The following is a 23,464-nucleotide window of genomic DNA, read 5'->3' on the forward strand; positions in this document are numbered from 1 at the left end:
CGCTCTGGACCAAGCATACACCTCCACCATCTGTTAACTATTTCACTGTACGGGGTTTGTCTCACCCAGAGTGTAAGCCTCTTGAGGGTACTGTACCATCTTGAGGAGCTACCAGGGGCTATGCCAGCAGCACAGACTGAGCCCCACGGCATGAGTTGACTGCTATGACAACATGGCCATTTCAGAAACGCAAGTGCGTTCTTAAAGCTTCCCTTGACACCGTGCGCTATAATTTCCAAGGAACATAAAAGTGCAGAATCAAAGGAACAGATTAATTCAACAGAAAACCAAACTGGATCTGGCAAGAAGTAAGGATAGCCAGGTGGTCCAGGTGTTTGCAATAGAAGCTAATCCTAATGCAAACGTTAACTAGTGGAGGCCAAGCAGATGGGGGGTGGAATCTGAAGGGAGAGTGTGGGGCAACCGTCTGTGCCAGCAGAGGGGGCGGAGGAGGCTGTGCAGAAGGCAGAGGCAGAGCCCGAGCCCCGGGACTCCCCCTGCTCCGCCCACTGCTCAGCCTTCACATGCCCCCAGGCAGCCCAGTGCCCTGCCCCTCACCCCAAGCCCCAAACGTCCAAGGGCACCCTCACCTCCCACCACACAGAGTTCCCCTCCCGCCTTTTATAGTAGAAAATATGTATGTCAAGGTTCTTTCTTTCTTTCTTTTTTTTAATGCCAAAAGGTTTTGAGAATCCCTACATGATATCATTTGTACTTGTAGTTTCCACAACTGAGAAAACACACAAACAAAAAGCTACTGTGCCACACATGTTCACAGTAGCACTATTTACAATCGCCAAAAGGTGGAAACAACCCAAATGTCCACCAACAGAATAATGCATAAACAGAACGTGGTATTCATACACTGGACTATTCTTCATGCATAAAAAATGACAAAATGACACATGCTACAAGGTGGATGAACCTTGAAAACATTATACCAAAGTAAAAGAAGCCACAAACAGAATGCCAGATATTGCTATGATTCCATCTATATAAAATATCCCAAACAGGTAAAACCATAGGGGCAGAGAACACTGAGTGGTAGCCAAAGGTTGGGGGGAGGGAGCAGTGAGGAGTGATGGGTACAGGATGTCCTTTTGGGGAGGTGAGAATGTTCTAGAACTAGATGGTGGTAATGGTTGTACAACACTGAATGTATTAAACGCCACTGAGTTGCACATTTAAAATGTTTGAAGTGGTAAATTTAATGTGTATTTTATTACAATAAAAAAAGGTACTGTGAATTCAGTAAACTTTAAAATAAACTAACTAATCTTTAAAGTGTAACTTGGAAAACAGGAGCTATGAACGGTGAAAAACAAAACCACACATACATATGTGAACACTTATTCACTCCCCAAACAATGCTTGGTGTACAGATTCTCAGAACTCCTGCTAAGAATAATGACAATAACCGCGAACATTTATTAAAGCAGGCACTGCTCTAAGTGCTCAAATTTAATCCTGTGAGATAATTAGCCCCATTTTTCACAAGATAAAACAGGGAGAGAGGTTAAGTAACTAAATAGCCAGCAGGCAGCAAGACCTCAGAATTTGAATCTGAAGCCCATCTAGTTTCAGAGTGTATGTTCTCAGTGACAGCGCCATGGACTCAACAATGCAGACCCCTCTCATCTGGGCCCAATCCATCCTCTCTCACTATCTATCCCACCCACACATCCTTCCAAAAAGAGAGCCACCTGCTGAGCCTCTGCACTGTGGTGCCTTCCAGCCAGAGCCCCTGTGGCAATGCTGCTATCATGCATCCCGGGCCAGCAGTGCCTTCCCTCCTCTCTGGAGGTGAGGCTGGGGTGGAAGGAAGGGAATGAGGGCCTCCAGGGCTCTTGCACAATCGGCCTGAACTGTTCTTTCCCCTTGCACTGTTGCCTGCAAACATTGTTTGGGAGCCCATTTTAGCCTGAGGACAGGAACAAAGAACTACTCTTGTGCCCCCAGCAAAATCAAAGGTGCCTTGTGCTCTGCTGGAGAACAAGGTGGAATGCAAACCTCTGAGCCACAAGACTGGACCGTTTTGCTTGGCCAGCACAACTTAGTCAAACACCCGCAATACGATCCAAGTGCCTTCACCCAATCCCGGTGGGCAGCACTGCTGCTCCAGGCATCTGAGCTACCCTGACCTATAGCCATTAGTGACCCCACTCCCAGGGATCTTTCACCCTGTCACCACTCTTTAACATACACGAACTCATGGCTGGAAGAGATACCAAGAGAGATAAAGGGGCCAAACAGACACCTGAATATTGTTTTTAAAACAGTACATTCATTTCTAAGGATAAAAAAGTCCAATATAACTTCAGAGGTGGAAATATCACTAAAACTGAAATAACTTCAAATCACAGCATGACTAAAATTTAAGAATTTCTATGACAAGAGTCCCTTATCAGTGCTCACACTTCTTATCGGGGAGGGGGCCCTAAACAGAACAGGACCTGGCCTAGCAGAGGGTCACTGCTGGCAGTCCCAACCCCAGTGATTTCTGAAAAAAGGTCGAACCTTTGTTTTTGAAAGCTTACATTTCCATTTCAATGGCAAAACCAGACATTTATTATCTGGGTTATTTCTGTTCAGCTTACAACACTGCTCAAGTTCAGGGAATAAGCACAAAATTGAAATGGAAAGGGATCCTAACTGAATGTGCCATGCTTTGCCATGACAAAGCAAGGGGCGCCACTCTTACTGCAAAGCTTTAGTTCTCTAGACTAGCAGGAAGAGGGCCACTGGTTATTTTAGCACATAAAAAATCCACAACTGTACCCCACACACTATAAGAACTAAGTTAACATTTATAAACTGGGGCAAAGTAATAACAAGGGTCTTAATTGCTGGGGTTGGGGTGAGGAGTAAGGGTCCTCACTTTTTGGGAAAAAAAATTTTTTTTAAGTCAAAAGTCTAGAGTACAAATAATTACATCTAGTAAGACTCAAAAGAGAAAGCTACACAACTGTCAGACTGGGATATTCTACCATCAACCATTTCCCACAAATGACAACTTTAGCCCTGAATTACTGAAAATTTGTATGTAAATTAAATTTTTGCTTTCTTAATCAGACTTTAAACATATAAGGGAGCCATAGTATTTAAAGACGCTCAAGAGAAAATTCTTTTGTAAAATAATGTTATTTCCCCCCACAATGAAAACAAACTCATATGTATATCCTGGGTATACTGGGATTCCTCAGAGGGATCACTTCTGCAAAGGTGAAATCTGCACGAAAAAACAAATCACATTCTCTCTTATTCTCTGATCGCTTTTGCTGCTCTGCTCTCTTTTTGGACCCAGACCTAAGTTCCAGGCTTATTTCAGTGTAGAAAGGTAGGTCATACCAGAAAAAAAATAAAACTATTTTTAGATGTAAAAGGCAACAGGTTAAAACGTCATCGAGTTGTACATCATACTTACTGCTGGTTCAACTTGACTTCGATCTGCAATATCTATGTGGACAATTTCAACAGTTTTCCATGTGTTCGGATCTAAACCGTGTACCTATAAATGACAAAGAGAAAGGAAACAAAGCAAACTGTTAGGCAAAACTACTACACTTACATACATAATCTTTTATCTTTAGACTCTCGGAGTACATTATGAGGAATAAAAAAAATCCAAATTGCTATTTCATTAAATTAGTTGTCTGAAGGCTGGAGGGATCTCAAAATCTTTTACCCCTGTAAAAGGGTAAGGGGGAGAGGGAAGAGGATAATGCCAAATTAACAGAAATCTGTCACCATTATTTTCTGGTAGCCCTTAGAGATGATTTATACAAAAAATGTACCTGACCTATGTTTAACCCAAATGGTACATGACAAAGTCCTTGTAACCTCTAAGTCCTAGACAAACAGAAGGTGACATTATAATTACATTTTAAGAGGGTGCACTGTATGGTTTAAATCCTCTCCTGTATTTGATTATCCTAAAGCTATTCAGTTTCAGTAGGATGTCAATTCCTCTATACCTCATGTTGTTCAATCATTTATTTCTGAAACTCCATCTACGAACCCATAAAGAACTGTTTAAAAACTGCCAAAGATACGCCCATTTGAAAACTAAAAATGGCAAATTAAATCATACAGACTAAAGCATACCAAAATACCTCATTTCGACTCTAAATTTTAGAGCTACTGTAAAAAAAAAATGTGAAAAGTCAAATGATCATCTCGAAGAAAAACTCAAGTCAAATACTACAAATTATCATTAAAGTTCTACTGATTGGCACCAATAACATTAAACCACAGGGAGAAAAGAATCTACCACAATTACCATAAACTTACTTTCCCATAACAGCATATCATAAGGTTGGAACGGTAGTTCTCAAACTGGAATGCCCACCATGCTGGACCCCATTTCCAGAGATTCTGATTCAGTGGGTATGCAGTGAGGCCTGAGCCATCTGCATTTCTAACAAGTTCCCAGATGCTGCTGCTGGTCCAGAGACCACACCTTTGAGAACCACTGGGCCAGGGCATCAACCTATACCAGGTGCCCTCCCAAGTTCCCTGCCAAACCTTACCAAGTTAATGACTACACTGAGTCTTAACTGATTTTTTGGTAATTTACTTTAGGGATAAATGTGCACCAATTTGTAAAAGGCGGGAGCTTGTCAACATTTCTGTAAATCAGTCAAAGTACCTTCTCCCTCCTGCCTTTTGGCCATTTCTCTGAAATCAACCCATATTCCAGCAAAATGGAATGGAGGTGAAAATTAAAGCAATCAATTTTGCTACGCAGAGCAGCTCTGGCAAATACACAGAGGAAAAGATGAAAAAAATTATCTGTGCATTTTTATCTATGCTCTCCCTGTCCCAGGAAAAGTTGCTGATAAAAACAGCAACCTCACCAAAGTCCACTCACACACCAGGGCAAGGGACTGACAAGGAAGGCCCATTTGTTTCTGGCTGCGTGCTTGCCTCACCACAAGCTGACACACACCCCGGTGTGGCCAGGTGCTCATCTAAGGCAGGTGGCATCACTTTGGTGATGACAAAATGACTACAGTATTCCCATTTCCAGGGCCTTCTACACTGAAAGCCCAGAGTCAAAACTTACATTTTCTAATGTTCCCAAGTCTGGTTTGTGCCATGTTTCAATTTTAATGAAGAAATCATCTTTCATATATTCATTCTGCAGAAAACACAACAGCAAAATGATAGTGATCTTTCACTGGTTCTTGGGGCTCATGTCTGCAGGAGCTTTCCCCAGCACAAGTATCCATGCTTTGACTCTACAGGAAGACTGACATAGGAACACTGATCCTCAAGTGACAAAGAATCATTAGCTGCCTACTTTTAGACTTGTCAGGCAAACCAATTGCTGCATGCTTTTAAATAATGTAAACAACCCTGCTTGTCATGCAGCACACAGGGCTAATATTAAAGAAGCTGTGAGGTTTGGCGAGTGAATCTGGCATTCAAGGGAAGTAGCAGAAGCAAAATAAAGTGAATAGGGAGAGTTTTGAGGCAAGGCTGGAAAGAGCCCCTTAACAATGGAGCACGAGGTGGAGCGCGAGCTGCTGCCAGGAGCACCGAGGAGCAGCCATGCAGCAGTGGGCAGTTTTAAGAAAAAAGCAAGAAATAGCTGAAAATATTACTATGTAAAGCAAAGTTTAAAGATGAAGAGTATGTTACACAAAAAGAGTTTTACTCACCGTTACAACTGAGGCATAACGAACAGGTAGGCGACAAAAGGGGAAAAATGTCAGAATATTAATTGGAGCCAAAATAGTCTGTCACAATATTTAATGTCACAAAGATTAAACTACCTGCCAACACAGAACATTTGGTTTATATCTGCAAAACACAACTTCTAAACAGTGACACTATAGGATACTTTAGATTGTGGAATCAATAATCTAATTTTAAAACAATGGTAAAAGAATCATGTCACAAAAGCAAAACATCATTTATAAGGCTAACTTAGCAAACAACAGGAAACTGTCTGAGGAGTCTGTCCATCATATTCCTCCTCTACTATGTGGCAATACAAGTAAAATACTGTTGAAACTACATCAAATGACACTTGTGCATGAGAATGGCCTTTCTTTAAGGTTTCCGTATTCCTTTTATTTGCTCCCCGTGGAGCCTGCTTGGTCAACGGAGGACCTCAAGGTGCCTGTCATCTGGGAATGAACACGTGTCCCTCACTAGGGCCTGGGGGTGGGACCCAGCACAGCTGCCTCTCTGCCACAGTGCGTGCAGTGACTCCCCGACAACCCAAAGAAGGCCTTGCTTCCTGTTACCTTTCTCTAAGGTGCGGGCACCGCAGTCCCTTTCCTCATTAGCCGCAGGGTAGAAGGGTGAAACGGTTTCTGGGAACCAGACTTACTTGTTCTACAGTAGGGATATGCGTTCCAGGCTTTCTCGTGAAACACCAAGGAGCCCTCGGGAGCAATCATCCTCACGAATGCTGGGACTTTGCTTTGAGGAGAGAAATACCGGATACGTTTTCAACAGCACCATTAATTCCTTGTTGGCTGCTATCAGACTGCTTCAAAGAGTACTCAAATATAAAATTATTGTAAAAACAACAAAATGATTAAGAATGTGTTTAACCAAACAGAGGGTTGTTTTTTAAAATAGAAGCAATTCTTTGTTATGGCTTTTGACCTACTCCCCTAATATGAGATCTAAGGGTTAACTGAAGCTATTCATCCTGCACATAATACAACACAGAAGTTCTCTCCTGCAGTTTAGACTACACCACATTGTTTCTTAATGCAGTATACAGTCGCCAAAATAAGATAACGACTCTGAATAAAAGTCCTTTAATACATTTTACAGAATAAACTTAAAGAAAAATGATAATGTGAAGGATCCATGTAGAGAGTCAGATATTCAAATATGTTCAAGTATAAAATTTTGTAGACTTGGAAAATGAATGTTAATTGCTGCCCCAAGTGTGGTCAGAGTAGACGGGTTAAATATGTAATTAATACATGACGAGTTTCTGCAAATTCATGAGATAATCAGGAAAGATTCCAACAGATAAATGGGCAAAGGACATCCACAGACACACCACAAACAGAAAACACAACTGGTTAACAAACATGGAAAATCAGTTTTATCAGTCTTCAAAGCAGTGCAAATGAAATGACCATTTTACTGATCGGTACCTACAGTACAGAAAGCAGTTTTACATGCACAGGCTTTCCACAGGTTGGATTCAAATCCCAACATCACCACTTAGTAGCTGTGTGACCTGGGGCATATTACTTGGCGCTCTTAACTTCCTCCTGTGTTGAACGGAGTTCATACTATCTACTCTGCAGGGTTATTGAGAGGATTCCATCAGATAGTATCTGTAATGTATTTAGCAATGGCGCAGTGCAATGAGAGCTCACTAAATGGTGGTTACTGCTTTTTAATTATAATTTGACATTCAGCTGGGTGCTTTCACATGCCTTTCTTCACTTTAGTCCCTCAAGAACACTATGAGTTAAGCATTAATTCATTATTTCATGTAACCAGCATTTAAGTGGCTGAATAACTATGTCAAAATGATATCCTCCAACTTGAAGCCCTGCGTATATTTTTTTCATCAGAGCTGCTTTCTGACAACTTTCAAGCACAACTTCATTTCCTAAACTAAGAGAAAGAACAAACTAAAGATACATGAGACCCAGAGAGGACTGCTAGCCCCATAGTAAGATTGAGCAGTTGACCGAAGATCTTCTTATGTTGAATTTTGGAGACTAAGCAAGGTAGATGGAATGAGCCCCACACCAGCCAGAGAGCTGCACAGCTACCGTAGTGTGCACAGTCCTTTCCTTGCCTCTGCAGTACCAAGAATGGTACAGTTTAGGAATTCCCTACAGTTTAACTCACCTGATTTAATATGCATTTAAAAAAATGCCGTAACTATTAAATGCCTTGTTTACAGACAGATGAAATAAATGTATTCCAACCAAAAGAAAAAACAAACAAAGACAGGATACATGAAAATAATACCACATTAAAAGTCAAGGAATCTCTAAGCAGTCCAAATTATTTCTTCCATTGCTAAAAAACTGGAACCAAAACTCCTTTAAATGTAGGAGAGCTCTAATCAGGGTATAACATAATACATATGGGGAACGTTTTATAATACTAGCTACAAGATTACCTGTCATCTGAGAGAATGACAAACAGATTATATCAGTGGTTCACTTGGTCAACTAAGAAAAAGGCAGGAGAAAAACAGCTGTGTACCTGCTCAGAAACATACTCTGAACTATTGTATTTATTCCTATAGTGCCCAATGTTCTAAAAACCTTAATATTCATCAAGTTTTAAAATTTGCTGATACAAACAAGAAAATTGGCAGTTACTGAAGGCCAGCATGAGCCAAATCTGTAAGGAAGTTTTAGTATTTCATCGTCTTGCTTCCAAATGCCTATTGTCTTATTTCCAGCATGTTTTTTCTACCATGCGAATTCCAATTCGTTTTATGTTTTGACTTAGTTAAAAACGACCAAACCTTTGAGCTAGTTTTGTTTCAAATTTACTGTTCTTTTACGTTTAACATGAGAACATTAACACACATCTCTCCTCAATGAATCTGACTAAATTTAGAGAAAATGTATAAATGGAGAAAATAAAACTGAATTTCACTTCTACTTTAAAGAAGAGGAATTTTCATTAATGGCAACTTTAATATATTCCTAACAAGGCAGGTCAAGTGTGCCATTCGTACACAACTGAAAGCATATACCTTGTTTTCTACCTCAGTATCACTTAGGAGGTCACTTTAGTTAACATGCAGGAAACTCTGTTTTAGAAGCTTAGAGTCTCAGAAAAGGGACAAATATTAACCAAATTAACAAAATAGAGCTAGACCTTCAAAAACAAACAAATTAAAAAGGACATTCCTCCTCTTATTCCCCCAAACTAGTCACAAAATGTTGTCCTCTCATGATAAACCAACATTCATGACAGTGCTGACCTCAAGGTAAACACATCTCGATTTCAGAGTTTAAGAGTTAGCCATAGTATAATGTCCAGATGCACAAAGGTACTTTGCCAATACACAGCCCTTCCCCTACCCCATCTCTGAATACAAAATAAGAATACTTAACTTCAGGGTAAAATTCAACTGAAGTGTTTTATCAGTTGTGTTATCAATATTAAGATCTAACCTCAATATACCAATGGTTGTGAACCTATCTGTTGTGCAGTAAGACAACTTCGTCACAGTTGCAGAAGAAAACAAAGGGCTTATATGATTTAAAAGATACATAAGAAATGACCACTGTGTTCACTGAACTTTGATGTAGGAGCTTTTTTAAAAAAATCTTGCTCCTGAGATAAATAATACCTTGGTAAATCATTTCAAACTGCACTTTTTCCAATGAAATGTTTACATCTTCTTGTAGACAAAACGAACAAAACCGTTCAAAGTTCCATTTTTCCATCCTTCTCCATCCTACTGTGGATAAACATCAAAATGTAGAAAAACATAGGGAAGAATTTGAAGACTACATTAATTTGCCATAAACAAAGTAATCTTTCATTTTATAACCAACTAAAATATACCTTAAAGACACTGGAGACCTCATTCATTCATCCACTCAAGTATTTACTGCCTGTCCATTTTGCCAGGGACCATGTACATAATGGTATACAAACAGGGACAATTCTTACCCAGAGCTCACCTTCCAGGGAGGGAAACAGAAAACAGGCCAGCAAACAACAAATGACAATGAAAATTACCTTTCCTGAAGGCTATGAGTTTTAAGGAACATGGCAGTGGGCAAGTGAGTACCTGCGGCAAGGGTGCTCAGAAAGGCCTCCCTGAGGAAGTGACACTACAGTGGCCACTGGAGGGTGCAGGGGGCCAGCTACATGAAGAGACAGCGAACACCAGAGCAGGCAGAGGGACCAGCATGACCAAAGGTCCTAAGATAGCAAAAGATCTGGTCTGCTGGGGCCACTCGGGAGGCCTCCAGCATGGCGAGACTGTCGTGAACAAAGAACAGAGGAATACAAGACAAGGATGATGAGGTGGGCAGGGTGCAGACAGATCACACGGGGCTCCTCTCACAGGCCTAAGAGTTTGGATTTTATTCTTTGTATGATGGGAAGCTACTGAAGGCTCTAAGGAGAGGAATGACACAACGTGATTTAAGTTTTAATATCATTCTGGCTTTGTGTGGAAAATTAAACGGAGTGGGCAAGAATGGACAGCAGCAAAAGTTAACTAAAAATGGATTAAAGAGCTAAATGAAAGAGCTGAACGTATAAAATTCTTAGAAAAAAACATAAATTGAATGTCAAAATTAGAAGCTTTTTAAGCCTCAAAGGATATAAGAAAATGAAAAGACAACTCACAAATGGGGGAAAAATACTGCAAATCATGTATCTGATAGGAGACTAGTATCCGGAATATATGAAGAACTCTTACAATAAAAAGCCAACCCAATTTAAAAATGGGTAAAAGATTTGAACAGTTATTTCTCCAAGGATCTACAAATGATCAATAAGCATGAGAAGATGCTCAACATCTTTAATCAGCAGGGAAATGCAAATCAAAACTACAATGAGATACTACCTCACGCCCATTAGTACGGCTGCCATTAAAAAAAAAAATTCCAAAAATAACAAGTGTTGGCAGTGATGTGGAGAAAATGGAGCCTTCATACACTGTTGTTGGGAATGTAAGATGGTAAAATCACTTTGGAAAACAGTCTGGCACTTCTTCAAAAAATGAGGAGTTACTGTATGCAATTCCAATTGTAGGTATTTGTACATGTGTATGTACATACCCAAGAGAAATGAAAACATATGTTCACAGAGAAACTTGTACACAAATATTTACAGCAGCATTATTTATAACAGTCAAAAGAATGAACAGCAAGAGATGAATGCAGGGAGGCAACCGGAGAAGTCTGAGAGACATGGAGCTTGCATTAACGCAGTGGTGCTAGAGATGGAAGAAAGGGAGAGATATAAGGGGGAAAAAATTAAAAACTGACTTAAAAGTCCCCCATTTGTGGGAAAGGAATAAAATCGTCAGACACAAATTGAATAACTTCTGGAAGGTGTAACAAGACTCTAAAATTCAAGAGAATTATAAAAAACAAAAGGAGAAAGAAGTATTTTTCACAGAACAAAAGGAAAGTAGGAATGAGAAATGAAATATACCATAAAGAAGAAACTACATTGGAAAATGTCTGACATTCTTCTGAAATAGGGTCACTCCTGATGTAGAAAACTTTGAACTATGCAAATCTTAAGACTCAGGCCTATATACAGAGAAAAAAATTACATGTTGACAGCTAATTCTCGACTAAAGAACGAATTACTCTATTTGGCTGATATTTATTAATTTCTTACTAACTATACTTACTCAGTGATGCTCATATCTCTGTGAAACATCATATGTAATCAACCTTTGCATTCTCAGATGATTTAAACTTCTCATTTTTAAACACGAACATAACTTAAGTTCCTGGCAAATGACTCTTGTTGCTTACAAAAATGAGCTCTTAACTTGAACCACATGAAACTTTTAAACAATGATTTTCAATAAAACCTCTGCTTCAACCTTTGAGGAACGAGGCCATTTTGGAGCTGGTAAAGCTTTATGAATTCTCCATCATCCAGGACTGACTGAAGAGGGCTAGATTATAATGCTTATGGGGAATAAAAAACAGTAATGCTGATTTTCCCCAAGAAGGAAGAGAAAACAATAGCAAAAGAATTGGTCAGTGTGTCTGCATGAGGTCTCAGGACAGCTGCAAGTTTTTCTCTGAAATACCATCTTAAAAGCTGCACCACATTTCCTTGACCAGCTTCAAAATTCTTCGACCAATAACTTGTCTCCCCTCCCCACCATCCACTATTAAGTGTATATTGAACAACCTTAGGAAACGTCCTCAAACTTTTTTGGCAAACGGGGTACACAACAAGACAAATATGTATGCATACAGAAATACCGGATTAGGTGTGAAATGGAGAAGTGACAAAAAGTGATGGTGTTTAGGGAAGAAGGATCAATATGCATGAAAGTAGTCAAGGAATGCACGGGACGGATCTGAGCTGTGCTCAGGAAACCAAGCAGGTTATGAGCAACCGGACAGAGGCGGAACAGGACACTTCTCGAGGACGATAAAGAGACGGGCTTGCTTAGAGCCACGGGTTTTTACTTTGGACAGAGTTGTAACAACTGGAGATACATGGGTAATCTTGAGTAAGTACCTTGTTAAGTTCAACTTTATTTTGGATAAAGACTGGCGACTTTAAAGACTTAGGAGAAAATGGGATGTGGTGAAATCCATGGTCTTTGGAAGAAATTTCTCTGTAAACTCTTTTGGAGTTCACTTTAGGAAATGGAAAATTTCCTCCCACAGGGCTCAGCAGTAAGGAGAGCAATAAAGAGGAGCCACAATGCCTCCTGGGTTCCTGGGCTATCTCTGCTACCAAACAGCAGTGACATATCAGCCAGCTACTAAAATCTTAGTTACTGGACCTAGTTCCCTCACTAGCAAAGGTTGACATGGGGAATGAATGAGCTCCCACCTAGAGCACTTACAGTGACCAGTACACAGGAAGTACTAGATCCTCTGCTTAGAATCACAATGGGTGAACACTCACTATAAGTTATCAAAGGAAATGGAAAGAATATCATCCCGTAAGAGGACTATTACCTGAGACTCAGGGAAACCAGACATTTGAAATGTCCCTTGCGATGATCACTAAATTTTGTATTTATTTTATTTTTATGTAGGAAAAATATACTATTCCTCAACCTCTACTGTAAGGCTGGTAGCCCTGAGAACTCCTTCTTTAACGAAGCATGTTATGGATGTATTAAATTTTGAATTTTTTAATACTTCACCAAGATTGTTTCTCAATCTTCTGGCTGAGATTAAGTGTGTATATCTTACCATGAAGTGTTTTTTTCTGAAATGGGAAAGCGTACTGACCAGGGAATTCAGAGACCTTGATAACACTGGGTAAAGCAGACCTCGGAATTCAAGTGTCCCAAACGTAAAGTAAGGTGCTGGCAGCCTCAGCCAACCAACTTACCCAGCAAGGTTTGCCAAGTTTGCAAGCCTATCTATCGATGCTATACAGTGACAGTGCACAGAGCACTATAGGTTTCCCAATGGAATAAATCCTGGAAAAGGGAACATATATTTCTGGATACAAATTTAACTTCCTCAGGGAGAGAGCTCTAAAACTCTCTGGGGACTGTGGGTATGTCTTCAGCATGCTGAACGGATGCCCTTGCAGGACACTGAAGTCTGATGGGGCTGTACTGCCAGCCCTGGGCCATGCCTGTGGTCTTTCCTCCACAGGAAGGCCTGAGCACTTGCTGCTCAACGATTCTTTACCTTTCCATAACAGTTATCCTGGGGCTACTGTGCCTTCAGTATGAATGACACTGATGACTTTGAGCGTGGACATCTGATTGCCCTTGCTCCATGACCTCCCCCACGGGACCACAGTGACAGTGGGTCCCTGTTTTGTCTTTATTAACGGACAGCTTTTTTATTGTTTTTCATTACCACCAGAGTGGCTATTATCTGCCACACTGTCTGAGATCCATTACTGCCAACTTCTTTCCTTCTCCCCTTTCCTGTCTCATGCCTCTCCATGCTTCCATCCAGAACTGCCATCTCGGTGTGACAAGGCCAGCCTTCTATGAGCATCAAATAGTCCTCACCATCCAATCAGACCCCATCTCACCCTTCTCATGGGACACCTGTGCTCATCAGCGCAGGCCCTTGAGACTGTGACTTGTGACCAAAAGAGCATGGGATTAGAAATCAGAGAATCCAGGCTCAGTCTCCATCCCACCACTTACTAGCTGTGTGACTTCGAGTAAATATGAAACTTAGTGTCTTCTTATGTATAACGTGTATACTGCCCATGTCTCAGGACTGCAATGAGGATTAAAGGAGTGCATGAAACGGTGAAACCAAAGGGTACTGTGGAATGATTCCAGCTCCTTCTAGGAATGAAGAAGCAGCTCCAGAAGCCAGATTGTGCTGGGAGGCTGGCCTCCAAAGCCAAGGTTTTCCTTTATTTAACTGCCTAAAAGGAATTCCGAACCTCATCCCAATAATCCCTCCAGAATAATAATATCTCTTGCACTAACCATATTTATACAGCCCTCTTGAACTTAACAGATCCATTATGTATGGCTGGAGTGTCACCTAAATCAGATATTTCAAAATTAACATTTATCATTCTTTACTTTCTCATTAAACAAAAATACAGAAGAGTAAAATAAATTTAAATCACCCATAACTCCACCACCAAGGGAAAAACATTCTTAACATTTTAATGAATCTCTTTCTAGGCATTTTTCTGATTAATTTTTAAAATTATATACAACATATTATTTATGTACAAATTTAGCAACTGGTCTTTTCCATGTAATAATATATCAAACATTTTCTCAATATTCCAACTCTTAGTTTACAAATGAAGGATATTTCGAATCTATTTCAAGTTTATATGGACATCGTAGACCAACAGAAAATTTTATATATCAAACTTTTTGGTTTATTTTAAATGCTCCAGAGAGTTGAATGTTTATAATAAAGGGAGTTTTTATATATTGGTAAAATTCAATTAATGAGTAAATGTAAAATGCTAGAAAAGTAAGCTGAGTAAACATAAGTAAATTCAATACTATAAATATTATATAGGTTATACCATCTAGAATGCTAAAATTCTCTCAAATGGCACATTTTTAGATATGCTTAAGGTGCTAACAAATTAACAGAAACCATGAATAACACAGTCTTTATGGATAATTGATTAATCAAAGTTACTGCCTTCATTCAAACCTGCATCAGAAACAAAGAAATGCTGTGTTCTAAGTGAAAATAAAAGTAAAATTTAAGGTTCTACAAAGTGATGACCCACTTTATATTCATGTGTCATTATAAATGAAGCAATAGCCTCAAACTGAGAAAATATGAAAAATACTAATCATCACAGCTTATCTGCAACTTTAAAAACCTCTATAAAACCCTGGCATTAATCAACATGAAGAGAAGAAAGCCAAGAGCAGAGCAGATTCCCTCTTCCTTTGATAAACTGGGGACACTACTGACAAAAAAAGACTCTTAAAAACCATTACTGATCTTTCGCCCTTGGATAAATATTGGTATGCATTTTCTATTTTAAAATATTTATGCCAAAGACAGAGATTAGACTGCCAAACTTAGGAGAATGTGCGAAAGAACCTCTGCAAACAAAAGAGATAAAAACAATGAACAAAGGATTTGAAGGGTCAAGTCACACAGGAAATTCAAAAGTCCAAATTAATATGAAAAGACATTCAAGTTCACTAATAAAGAAATGCAAATTTAAACAAGGGGCTATTTTTTGTGTATCAAGTTGGCAAAAATTAAAAAGATAGAAAAATATGGTAAAACAAATGTTCTCAAATTCTTGGAAGGCAATCTGGCAATAATATCAAAATTTTAAAAGAGCATGGACTTCCAGCAATCCTACTATAATGAATTTCTCCTAGAGAAATAGTAACCTAAGGCATAAAGACTTACGGAAATACTACCTGTAACAGACAAAAAGGAAAATAACCTAAAACACCTAAATCAACTTACCATTTAGAGAATGGTTAAGTAAACTAAGCTTATGTCCACACCAAGAAATTTTACTCAGCTTTAAAAAGAATGGAAAGGGCATTAAATAATAACAACATGAAAGGATGCTCGTGATATATCACTGCATGAAAATTAATGCAAAGTGCATAACCATATGTATGGTATGATCCCATTTGCTGTGGGAAACAATAAATGATACAAGTGACATATCTCTATGTTTTTTAAAAACTTATTTGAATATGTATAGAAAATGATCTGTAAGGATAAACTCTAGGCTGTTTCTAGTTTCTCTCTGGAGTTATGGGTATGTGATGATGTGAGATGGGGACTAAGTTTTTAATTTATAATCTTCTGTTTGAATTTTTTAATAAGCAGACAGATCACTTTTTAATTTAAAAATAACTAATAAAGGGGGAGAAACACTCTCAAAAAATTAAAATGCAACATATTAGCACGATGAAAAAAAATTTTTTTGGGGGGGGCGCTCACAATAAAATTTTTTAAAGCACCTCAGCACATCTACTAGTGAGTTAGGTAGTTACATACTGAATAAGTAGGCTGGGTAGTCAAAGCATGATTGTTTAATATGATGACTAAGCACCAAATGTGAACACCCTGCTTACCTCTTCAGGTGATAAATTTTGTGTGTATACTGTCCCTTTTCTCCATCCTTTTCATAAGGTTCATTCTTTAACACTTCAATTCCTTCTCCACCACCAGTCTCATTCTTACTGGCTTCTGCAACAGAGTAAAGCTGCCCAACCTGATACTGAAATATCAAAGAGTACAGAATTTCAATAAGTCAGCATAAATGCAGAAACTTCCTGTGCTAAAATCTTATTGTAGATATAGAAAAGCACATCCAAACAATTTAGCACATATGTTCTATATGAAAACATGACTCAAATCAGAAATCAATATGTTTAGAGAGACAAACACCAGATGATCATACAGCTTCAAGAAACTATAATATTTCACAAGATTTCCATTACTTAAGAAAACTGTTGGTTACAAATATTCTGGTGCTTTAACATATACTATCCACTTATCAAGACATCATGACACTTGTTTCAGTTTTTTGAATAATAAATACACATTTTATTTTCCAAAGCATTTTCATATCTATTATACCTCATTTAGTTTCACAAACTTCTAAAGAAGGTATGGAAGGAACATAATTGTTACTTCGCCAAATAAGGAAGCTGAGCAATCAGAATACCGTTCTCAATAATGAGGAGGGATATAGAGTGTAACAATAAAAGCCTACAAGTACAAAGAACCATTACAGTCTAAATTTTAGTAGACCTCTGGGGTGTTCTTTTCCATGCTTATGTACATGACATGGCTGATTTGGCCCTTGCCCACCTAAACACAAACAGTACTGGGTATCCAGGGTCAGAACAGTTAATTGTGAAGTTCTCCAGTAAACAGACACTGTTTTTTAAGTATTTATAAATATGCAAGTATTACCATAAAAGGCAAGAAATTGCTGATAGTGGTTTCTATTTCATTTTAAAGTGAATGAGAATTCTCAGTGGACTTCACCAATACCTGTGGGTGGGCAGTATTGTTCTATGCCAATCTGGAGTTTCTAGCGGTTCCAACAAATGATAAAAAGCAAAGTTCTTGTGTTCTAATTTGTTCTAGTGACTCAATCATGGCATTATCTCCAGTCTCTACAAATTTGGCTAAATTTCTTCTTTCCAATGAAGACAGCCTGAAGAAAGGTTTTTTTCTTTTTTAAGCATATTTTCAAAGAAAAGCTACCTCTCAAAAGTAGTAATTCAAAACTAACATTTTATTTGAGGAATAAAAAGAGAGGGGTGGTTGTAAGCTCAGTAAATATTCATATCTAAAAAGCCCATGGGGGGCTTAGCTGGTGGCGCAGTGGTTGAGAATCTGCCTGCCAATGCAAGGGACACAGGTTCGAGCCCTGGTCTGGGAAGATCCCACATGCCGCAGAGCAACCAGGCCCGTGAGCCACAATTACTGAGCCTGCGCATCTGGAGCCCGTGCTCCGCAACAAGAGAGGCCACAATAGTGAGAGGCCCGCGCACCGCGATGAAGAGTGGCCCCCACTTGCCGCAACTAGAGAAAGCCCTCGCACAGAAACGAAGACCCAACACAGCCATAAATAAATAAATAAATAAATAAATAAATAAATAAATAAAATAAAATAAAAAGCCCATGGGAATATGATGCTATCTTGCAGGTTAATTTACATACACATACACACACACACACACTCAATTTGGAAAGGTTTCTTAAACACATCAAAAAAGTTTTTGTAGAGATTTTAGACTGCAGAAAGGGCTATCTTTTTTCTTTTGGTTTTCATGATACCACACCAGGGTTAGTCCAGTAATGCTACAATCCTTACGTCCTTCAAAATATACTTCTCAACACTGTGATATTTTGAAAACATGATTAAAATGTCTCTAAGCCAGAGGGTAAATTTGATCTTGGTCAGGAATGGAGTAACAAAAACGTACACAGAAAGAACAACAGTATCCAAAAATATGTTATTAATGGACTGATATTTTGCCACATGCTACTAGGCTTTCATTCTCATTTTTAAGAATAACTTAAAGACAAGAGGCATGTTTATTAACTCCAAATATAACAAAAAGCTGAGATTATTCTGGGTGACAATACCAAGACTCAGAAACTAGTTGAAACCAAAAGAAAAATTTAACAGAAACAAATGTCAATTTCCACATTCAAGTTCAAACAATTGTACAAGTAAAGAATAGGGGTGCCTGGCTTGTCTCGAGTGTTCTAATTCACTTTAATACAGAAACCTCAGGCACTACTGAGGTACATGTGGCTATGTTCAAGTCTACATGAAACAGTGACAGACAGCTAGCTACTCCTTTTCAGTTCCTGCATTTCATTTTTTTTCTGTCTGCCTTCTGTCAGCTGTCACGTCTTAGGTTATCAGTTTGTTTTGTCCCACTTCCAGTTCACTGCTTCTAATTGAGTGTCAGCTCTAGGAAAACCAGATAACCTAGGAGTGCAAGCTGTGCGCAAGTTACAGGAGGACCCAAAGGCCTTTATGGGTTTTCCTACATGTATCTTGATTTCTCAGAAGCCGTCTCTGCTTTTATCCTCATTCCTGGCTATACTACAGAGAGCTACAACTGCAGGACATGGAAGTTCTGAATAGGTGATACATTTCTGTACCGTGCAGATCAAGGGAGACAATGATCTCTCACGGTTCTGTGGTCAGACTGTGTTGGGAACACTTTTTCAGTTGGGAGCAACAACTACAGCACGTGCAGTGAGTGGTGAGACGAGCTTGTGAGAAAGTCTGGAGATCACATTATATTAGGCCAAATGAATGTGCTGGGAATGTTTAAGCTTGTGACCTCACGCAGAGAAGATGGAACAAAAAGGCCAGGAGGAGGAGAGAGAATTGTCAAAAAATACCCTGAAAGGTCACCATGTGCGAGACAGAACAGGCTTACTTCTCTTTGCTCAAGTGGAAGGAACTGTAAACAACAGGCAAACTTTATAGGAAAGCAGATTTTGGTTTAAAGTAATGACAAATGTTTAAAATATGCAACAGTAAACTAGGCTGCTTCTCCAAGCAGCAAATGACTTAACCCTAAAGTGCCTAAGTTGAGGCTGGAACCTTCTTTCTCTGGGATACTGTAGATAGAATTCCTGCACCAGACAGGAAGTTAATCTACATTCTGAGACCCTTCCAAAACAAGGCAGTGTTAACAGAAATTCATTTACAATTAATTATCTCTAACACATCATAATTCACTCTGTCACATAAACTGCAAAGTAAAGGTAAATGAATACAATGAGAATATGTCTTTAGATTAGCATATCAAAATAAACTATGTAAGCAAGACTTACCTCCTGAACCGAACATGGCAAAACCACACGGCTAAAAAGACAAAAGAATAACAAATATGTTAAACATGAAATAGTTGGCTTTAAAACACAGATCTCCACGAGTAAAGAGCTTTCGTTTTAAATCCAATGATAGCTTAGTACAAGATGTATTTTATGGAAGAGGGCCTTTGCAATGACTACAGCTCTAAATAAGAGTTTTTAAATGGGGGAAATAAAACTACCCATTCCTGGCTGTCAACAATCACTTGCATTTAGCATCCTCATTATACCAGGATCCCAAAAACACAGTTGTAGAGATTCTTGTGAGGAGTAAAGGAACACGAGAAAACTCATCACTGAACATTGCAGGGTACAGGATATATTATTTGTAGACTGCCTGGTCAGGTTGCCCTTGTGAAACTTTTAGTATGGTTTCATTCTCCATCTATATATTATGCATTTTGTTTTTATGATACTTTCTCCCAGAATACATGTCTTGAATCTCACGAATGAATGCCTCCAAAAATTGTTCCCCACTACCCAATTATTTCTCAATTTTATTGAGAAAAACAAGTAAAAGGTCCTTTAGACTTAGTAAGAAAAAACTTTACCATGGAAAATACATTGAACTTTATACATATGACCCCTTTTCAATATAAGGTTTCTGTGTTTGATCTTGTCCAAGAGTTTGTTACTGTACATACAAAAGGACCAGTATAGAGGCATAATGCTCCTAAAGATGAATTCGAAAAAAGAATTCTATGATGAATTATTTTATATATCAGGATATTGCATTTTATCTCCAGATTTTTATAGGGAAGTACCCTCACACTTATTTCCACAATAAGCTCTGAAAACCAAGGCCATCACTGAATATCAAATGTCTCATGATAATAGTTGATGTCCAAGATAGCAACTTTTTCTTTTTTGGCCTCGTCATTCTCAGACTTTTCCCTCCTAACCATTGAGCTACCATAGCAGTGCCATTTAAAATCTTATTTTAACTCTTTCTACTATGAGGAGAGAAAAAAAAATATCATGGCATTTACCTCAATTTTCATTTTACAGAAAATTCCCAGTAGTTTTCCTCATTCCAACTTCTCTTCAGCTCACTTTTCACCTGTTTCTCTCTCCTTAGTCTCCTCAAACAAGGATGCTTGAAAGCCCACATCACCTTAATCTCCAACACGTGTAAAAACACGTCTCCTGTTACTCCCTCCTCCTTGACTACTGGGGGTTACTCATCACTCTGTCTTTCTGATAATGGTGATCTAAAGACAACAAACGTTCTCAAAGTCACAATGGTTACTAATTTTTATTCTCATCAAGAATAAACTTGTTATACAAAATCCTTCCATACCTAATCATTTTAGCTGTCTCCTCAGGGTACACAGTAACTTGCTCACTGCCTCAGTAACAGAAAATGAACTATGGCGGAGGCAGGGGGAAAGACTATGATACAGGCTGGGAGCATATTTTGGGAGATACAGACAAAGATACAGTTTGGGAGCATATTTTCAGGGTCTGGAATACAATGGTAAGAAATCTATTAAATTTATTAGACAACAAGGAATCCTGGAAGGTTGTTCCAAAAGGTAAGTGACATAACTACAGCTAACCTGAAGACGTCATCTGTAGGTGGTTAAAAACACTGAGAAGCAGGAAGGTGAGGAAAAGCCATCTTTTGGGAGGCAGGGCAAGGATGTACAAAGGTCCAAATGAGGATGCTGGGATGCAGAGGAAATGGAAGGAAAGAACAGAAAGGAAACAGTTAAAGACTTCCCTAAAGTTCCACAAAACCAAAGAATCACTGCTGAGTAATTTTAACAACTACTCACTAGTAGGAAGATCCCTATTTTTATATACTAACACTTTCAGGGAAACTTACTTCACAAAATGAAAATGACTGATAAGGACATTGTGAATGAATGATGAGTCAAGTAACTTCTTCAAGATTTGCTTAAGAAAAAGTAAAAGAGAAAAGAAACAGGCTTTGATTTTGTATTATTATTCTAAAAGCAGTATTCAACTTTTAGAGCAATTTGAAATTTTTCAAACTTCTCTGAAAATCCTTCTAAAATAATTTTCCAGATCGAACTACAAATAGTTCTTTAAAACCAGGACTTTTACACTAATGGCAATTTCACCTACTGCTTAAGCAACAACCTGAAGGGAACTCCCCAACCTGAGAAAGTTATTTCTAACCTTTTAATCCATGTCAAAAATAGATGGCATTTTTTAAGACAACAAACATTTGCCAAAGTATATTACAGTTTACCAACATCTTCACATAGGAATGACCTATTCATTGCTCCGGACCAAAAACAATTTTAGAAAGTTGACGTATGAGTAGGAAGAACCATTTCTTTTGTTAAACAACACTGAGTTCTTACAGTGTGCTAGACTAGATGTGTGCTGTGGAATACTTAAATAAAATAAGCAACAGCCTCTGACCTCAAAAAGTCTAGGAGGAAAATGGGAATTCCCTAGCGGCCCAGTGGTTAGGACTCCATGCTTTTGCTGCCAAGGGCCCAGGTTCAATCCCTGGTTGGGGAACTAAGATCCCACAAGCCACGCCTCAGCCAAAAAAAAAAAAAAAACTCTAGGAGGAAAAAAAAAGTCTAGGGGAGACATACATGAGGAGTGAACATTAAGAAATGTAATTGTATAACTCCTCCAGAAAAAGTATTACACCTTGAACACATTTCAACACTTGTTACCTCGGTACATTAAAATTTTTATAAAGAAAGTAATGATTCACAAAAAGCACAGCATGCAAATTCCCAATGAGAATTTCTTTCCATGATTTAGCCTGATACTACTCACATAACTGTCGAAGGGATCTACTGAACACTTAATTCACATTTTAGGAGGGAGGAAATAACTAAGAAAAATGACTAGATCTATGACCTAAAATCAGTTCTGCAACGCACTTGCTATGTGACTTGGGCCAAGTCAATTTCCTTCTGTCTTATTTCCTCCAGAAGTCTTAATACCTGCCACTTACCAGTTACAAAAACTTCAGAGTAATAAATGAGATAACACTTGCATGATACATTGTACAAACGACTTGGAAGAAAAATTTTATAAATCCAAAGTTCAATACTATAAATAAGCTTTAACTGAAAATGTGTCTTTTCTCAGCATCCCTGTCACTGAATAAAGTTATAATTTTTCATTAATTTATTTAACAAATATTTATTGAACACTTACTATGTGCTGGAGACTATTCTAAGAGCTGAGGATGTGAGAGTGAGCAAAACAGACAGATTCGTGGAGTTTACATACAGTGAGAGAACACATCTAGTAAAATAGAAAAAATAATCATTGTGTTGCATGTTAGTGGTGATAACTGCTATGGAGAACAATAAAGCAGGGAAGGCAAACACCAAATTGGGGGGGGGGGGTGCAATTAGATCTTCAGAGAGGGATTCCCTAAGGTGATATTTAAGCAAAGACCTGAAAGGAGGTGAGTTAGTGAGATGAGGGAAGAGCTCTTCATGCAGAGGGAACAGCAAGCAGAGAGGCCCTGAACTGAACTTTTCCTGGAGTAGTGGAGGAACAGTAAGAAAACTTGTGAGCTTGGAAAGGGCAAGGGAAGGGCAGTAACTGAAATCACAGCACAAAATAGTGTTAAGACCTCCTAGGCTATAGTAAAGGCATTGGCTTTTATTCTCAGTGAGATAAGGAGTCTGAAGGATTTTAAGCAGAGAAGCGACAGGAGTGACTTTTTAAAAGAAGTTTGAGAACTAACACTAAAAATAAGCTGTCCGGAGTTAGCTAAATTAAGCCAAGAATTTTAAGAGTTTAAAATCAAAAGAGCATTTGAAAAACCCAAGAACGGGCCACACTCGAAATCCCTAGTTGCCCAAGGGATGCTGACAACACGAACCAGCTGTGACAGCTGAACACAGATTTCCTGTGATATTCACAATCCCTGCTGGTAGGAAATGCCGTAACTTTTCAACAAAACCACTTCGCCGGTCTGATGCACCTGGAAACCCTTTTATCTGACCAACCACATGTTAACGCCTCATCTAAAC

The 23,464-nt window shown here is 38.7% G+C and overlaps 1 protein-coding gene and 1 non-coding gene across 2 annotated transcripts in view; both read right to left on the reverse strand.

Moving 5' to 3' along the window:
• PITPNB (phosphatidylinositol transfer protein beta) overlaps nt 1-23,464 on the reverse strand; it is a 62,364-nt gene that overhangs the window by 38,134 nt on the left and 766 nt on the right. Inside the window, exons 2-7 of the mRNA XM_060118739.1 lie at nt 19,443-19,473; nt 16,199-16,344; nt 6,341-6,432; nt 5,664-5,671; nt 5,066-5,140; nt 3,425-3,508 (exon numbers count right to left, since the gene is read on the reverse strand). Of these exons, the coding sequence (XP_059974722.1) occupies nt 3,425-3,508; nt 5,066-5,140; nt 5,664-5,671; nt 6,341-6,432; nt 16,199-16,344; nt 19,443-19,473 (436 nt within the window). The remainder of the gene's footprint in view (nt 1-3,424; nt 3,509-5,065; nt 5,141-5,663; nt 5,672-6,340; nt 6,433-16,198; nt 16,345-19,442; nt 19,474-23,464) is intronic.
• LOC132503325 (small nucleolar RNA U109) lies at nt 12,711-12,832 on the reverse strand. Its single transcript, XR_009534576.1, has one exon. It is a non-coding gene; the product is annotated as a small nucleolar RNA U109 (small nucleolar RNA).

Source organism: Mesoplodon densirostris, chromosome 15, assembly GCF_025265405.1.
Source record: "Mesoplodon densirostris isolate mMesDen1 chromosome 15, mMesDen1 primary haplotype, whole genome shotgun sequence".
Taxonomy (NCBI): Eukaryota; Metazoa; Chordata; class Mammalia; order Artiodactyla; family Ziphiidae; genus Mesoplodon; species Mesoplodon densirostris.